At 40.6% G+C, this 5,000-nt stretch overlaps 1 protein-coding gene across 1 annotated transcript in view; it reads right to left on the minus strand.

Moving 5' to 3' along the window:
* Positions 1-5,000, minus strand: part of LOC143029177 (acetylcholine receptor subunit alpha-like 1) — a 1,140,568-nt gene that overhangs the window by 295,113 nt on the left and 840,455 nt on the right. The window contains exon 4 of the mRNA XM_076191684.1: positions 2,985-3,860. Coding sequence (XP_076047799.1) covers positions 2,985-3,860 — 876 coding nt within the window. The remainder of the gene's footprint in view (positions 1-2,984; positions 3,861-5,000) is intronic.

Here is a 5,000-nt window from a genome sequence, read left to right on the forward strand (position 1 = left end):
TCTACGCTTTTTTAGGGAAAACAGATTCATGTGCTTAAGTCGATTTTCGTATGATTTATTTTTGATATTTGGAATCAGTTTTGTGGCTCGCCGTTGTACTTTTTCCAGTCTGTCAATGTCTTTAATGAGATTCGGTGACCATACGGAAACAGCATATTCCAAATGTGGACGAACTAACGATTTATATAGCTTGTTAATGAGTGATGGACTTTTGAAATCAAAAGATCGCGCAATCAATCCCAGAATCTTATTTGCTTTCTCAGAGGCTGAAATACACTGCTTGGATGATTTGAGGTCGTTACTGATAATTACGCCGAGATCTTTTTCACTATCCACTTTTGTTAACGAATTTCCAAATAACTTGTAATCGTACTTACTGTTATTTTTACCTATGTGCATTACCTTGCATTTACTTGTGTTAAATTTCATTAGCCACTTTTCAGACCATTGCTGTAATTGATCTAAATCTTCTTGAATATCTAATTGGTTTGAGTGATCATTTGCCACTCCGCACAGTTTTGTATCATCAGCAAATTTGGAAACAGTAGATTTTAGTCCATTGTCTATATAATTTATATATACTATGAATAGAAGTGGCCCAAGAACGGAACCCTGAGGAACTCCACTTGCAACATTTTTCCATCCAGAAGTTTTTCCATTTAAAACAACTCTCTGTTTTCGACCTTTCAACCAATTACTAGTCCAACCTAATAGGCTACCACTTATTCCATGCAAAGCTAATTTAGTGAGTAGTCTTTCGTGGGGGACGGTATCAAAAGCTTTTGCAAAGTCTAGATATATTAAATCTATATTGTTTCTTTTGTCATAATTCGAGATAACTGTGTTGTAGAATTCGAGTAAGTTAGTCACGCAAGAACGTTTCCGTCTGAAACCATGCTGGCTATCATTTATCAAACAGTTACTTTCTAAATGATATTCGATATCATCTCTGATGATAGTTTCCATTATTTTTCCTACGATCGAAGTCAAACTTATAGGCCTATAGTTATTTGGTTTCTTTTTGTCACCTTTTTTGAATATGGGAGTAACGTTAGCTAGCTTCCATTCTCTTGGGACATCTCCGGATATGATGGATTTCTTGAAAATAATTTCTAATGGAACAACAATCTCATTTTTCATTTCCTTTAAGATTCTTGGATGCCAACCGTCAGGCCCTGGTGTTTTATTAACTTTGAGTTTGTCTATACACCTTTTAATTTTTTCTTTTGTTATATTTACCGTAGTGAGTAAGTTTACCCCAGACTTTTCACAGGTTTCAGTTTGGAATTCACTTTGAGGTGTTTCGTTTACGAATACCGAGCTAAAATAATTGTTTAAGATATTACACATTCCTTCATTTGAATATTCAAGTTGACCGTCAGCAGATAATAGTGGACCAATGTGATTCCTAACAACCTTTTTATCTCTAATGTAACTATAGAATTCTTTGGGATTCTCTTTGGATTTATCAGCGATGTTCATTTCGTATTGTCGTTTTCTTTTTCTTATTGTCTTTTTTAAATCTCTCTGTATTGATACATAATTTTCATAGTCATTAGATGCACCCGAGCACTTATATTTCTTATAAGCCTGTCTCTTTTTAGCAATACTTTTTTCACTTTCTTTGTCGAGCCACTTTGGGCGAGCCTGATTTGGGGGACGTCTGTCCTTAAAAGGAATGTAAGTTTGAATCATCTTAGTGAGCGTATTTTGAAATATTTCCCACATCTGATCTACAGGCCTTTCGTTTAATTTTGCCTCCCAATCTGTAAGCTGAAGCTCCTGACGTAGTTCTATGAACTGTGCTTTACTGAAATCGGGTATTTTAGAAGCACAAGTATCTATTCTAAAATTGTTTAGGAGTTTGAATCTGACTAAATTGTGATCGCTATTTGCAACAGATTCACCGACTTCTACATCAGTTACCATGCTTTCGCGGCTAGTGATCAATAAATCGAGCAAGTTTCCATATCTTGTGGGCTCTTTTACATGCTGAATTAAGTAATTGTCACCAAGAAAATCAATCAAGCGACTACCTATATGGCCATGTTCAAGGGTCATCCGATCAATGTCAGTAAAATTGAAATCACCCATTATCAATAAATCCCGGTTGCAGAAACTAGACAGTTCTTGAAATAACAGTTTGTCGTCTGCTAATGATAATGTCTTTGGCCTATATATTACACCTATATTCTATTCCAATCTTAATACATTAAAAAGACACATATACGAGGAAAGACAAGAATATTGTATACGCGAGTAGATATGGTTGAAAGGAATATTGGTCCTCGGTAGAATGTCATTAAGAAGGATATACAAGAGAAAATTGTGCCTCTCTACTTGTGTCAAGTCTATCTTATCTGTTCAACGACACAACGTGGACCATTTCCTGCCCCACTCCCCGACCCAAGCCTTTGTGGTGCATAGAAAATGGAGAAGGCAGTCTGAGATGGATGTGGGTAGAGTCTCCCCGCCCCCTCGTTCCAACCATTCATTCAAGTCTTTATCTCTATTTGTTTCCTTTCGTTTAGGATTCCATTGAAAGAAAATAAAAGAGTCTTTCTTTTCATAATGGGTCTTCTTTTAACTTTGATATTTAGATTAAGGTATTGAATGTTGAGCGGTAGTTTTATCTCTTTCGCCTTGTACTATTGTAACTATCGCCCGACGCTTTTATTCATCTGAAGGGAAACCCCTAGACACCAAAAGGGTTGCATGCACCACAAACTTATCTCAACTGTTTCCCTGAGTTTTGTCTCTAGTATCTGCTTTATCTACCTGTACGAGACTTTATTCAGTTTATGGAAACCCCAAACCTTGTTTATATACTTCATATGCTTCTTATGTTCTTCCTCATAGAGTCTGTAGAAAAGCTTTGGAATAAAGAACATATCCCTCGCCTTCTCCACTCCAGTAAAAATAAAAGGTAAAGAAACACAAACTGTGACTACTAGAATGCATCAAAGAACTCTCCATTCACTAACCTCTTCAAAGGAATCGACATTCTTCATGTGCTTCACAATATAGGCGATGCTTCGAACCGTCTGAGGCTCTTGTTGTGGGTGGTACCCAGCGTCTTCGATGAAGTCCCCGTTCCCAACCGCCGGAGGACCCGTGATCCCTCCGTACAGACCCCCGTCCTCCTCATTGAAAGGCACCGGGCAGTGCGGGGGGGGCAGGGAGAGGTGATCCTGGTCTCTCCCGCCGTACCGGATACCATCGTAAGGCGACCTCGGGGGAGCTGGGACGTCGTCGTCGAAGCTGGTGCTGGTGGGCGTTCCAGAGTCTGGCGTCTCGTCATTCTCTTCTTTCTTCGGTCTCTCCACCCACAAGTATTTCGGGAGGGTGTCGATGAAGATTCTTCTGACCCAGGGTGCCATCTTGTGTGTCGAAGGTGATCTAAAGTTGATATTTAAGACTCCTATAGTAACCATGACCGACAAAGTAACGAGCATCATTGTAAATAACAAGTACTTCCCCAACAACGGTACAGCAAGTGAGGTCGGGGGAATGATTTCGGCCAAGAGCAAGAAGAACACGGTCAGGGAAAGAAGAATCGAGATACACAATGACACTTTTTCGCCCGAGTCGGAGGGAAGGTAGAACACGAGAACGGAGAGGAAGGAAATGCCCACACATGGGATGATGAGGTTAACTGTGTAAAAGAGAGTCTTGCGCCTCATTGTGATGTTGAAGAAGATGTCTGGGTATGGCTCGGCGCAGCAAGGATAAAACTTCTCGTTGCGGATTGCCGGGACTTTGAGGATATCCCACTCGACCGAGATGTAGTACTCCTGCAGGTCGATCCCCGGATCGACCACGTTGCTTCCAGGTTCCTGATGAATGTGCTGGAGGTCGACCTGGAAGAAGAAGAAAGACTTCTTTAAAACAAGGAACGTTTTTTTAGGGAGTTGCTGAGTAAAACGCTCAAATTCATATTAAAAATTCTTTCTTAACTGCCTCGTTATAAATAATTCTCAACAGGGTAATGTATTTCCAGGAATAAGATCAAACCCTCTTCCTGGGAACACTTTCGGTGAAATCAAAAGGAAAATTATATACTTTGTGTAGTGGCTTCCACATTCAATTAACAATGGAGTTAAATGTTATATACACTTTCCTGTGAAATACCTTTAATGCATCCAGCCCTTCAATCCTTAATTTCTACCACAGCCATCACCACTATCCCCGACCCCACCCCATCCCACCCCTAAAGAAGAAGAAAAAAAAAAAATGACCCATCCCTCTAGGACTTTTTCAAAAAGTCAATTTCCATAAAATTCTCTCAACACAAAAAAAAAAAAAAAAACTAACTTCCAATGAATATCTTCTCCATTTGATTCTTTTCGGATTGGACCTTTGCGGATTGGCCCTCTCCGAAGGGGCACCCTTCTGAAGTGGCCTTTTGCAGTGACCCTTTGCTGAATGGACTTTTGCAAGGTGGCCCGTCTCCAAAATGGGCCTTTGCCGAGCGGTCTGTTTCCAGAGTGGCCCTTTGTAAAGTGGCCCGTCTCCAAAGTGACCCTTTGCAGAGTGACCCCATTTGGAGTAACCCTCTTTCAGGTGACTCCTTTGTGTAGTGGCACTTTCCAGAGTGGATCTCCCGTAGTGTCCCTGTCCGAAGTGGCCCTTTGCGGGCATCTTATTTCTTTTTTGGGACATTTCTCCAGTTCTTTGAAATGTACACATGTTTCAGATAGACTGAGCAGATTACTTTCGCATGCAGGAATCAAAAAGGGGACTATTAAAATTTTAATCCTCAAGGAAGAAATCACAGTCAAGAATGCATGGAGAGAGAGAGAGTGAGAGAGAGAGAGAGAGAGAGAGAGAGAGAGAGAGAGAGAGAGAGAGAGAGAGAGAGAGAGAGAGAGAGAGAGAGAGAGAGAGAGAGAGAGAGAGAGAGAGAGAGAGAGAGAGAGAGAGAGAGAGAGAGAGAGAGAGAGAGAGAGAGAGAGAGAGAGAGAGAGAGAGAGAGAGAGAGGGAGTGTGTGTGTGTGTGT

This window comes from Oratosquilla oratoria, chromosome 10 (assembly GCF_046742065.1).
Source record: "Oratosquilla oratoria isolate Oo_2021 chromosome 10, ASM4674206v1, whole genome shotgun sequence".
NCBI lineage: Eukaryota > Metazoa > Arthropoda > Malacostraca > Stomatopoda > Squillidae > Oratosquilla > Oratosquilla oratoria.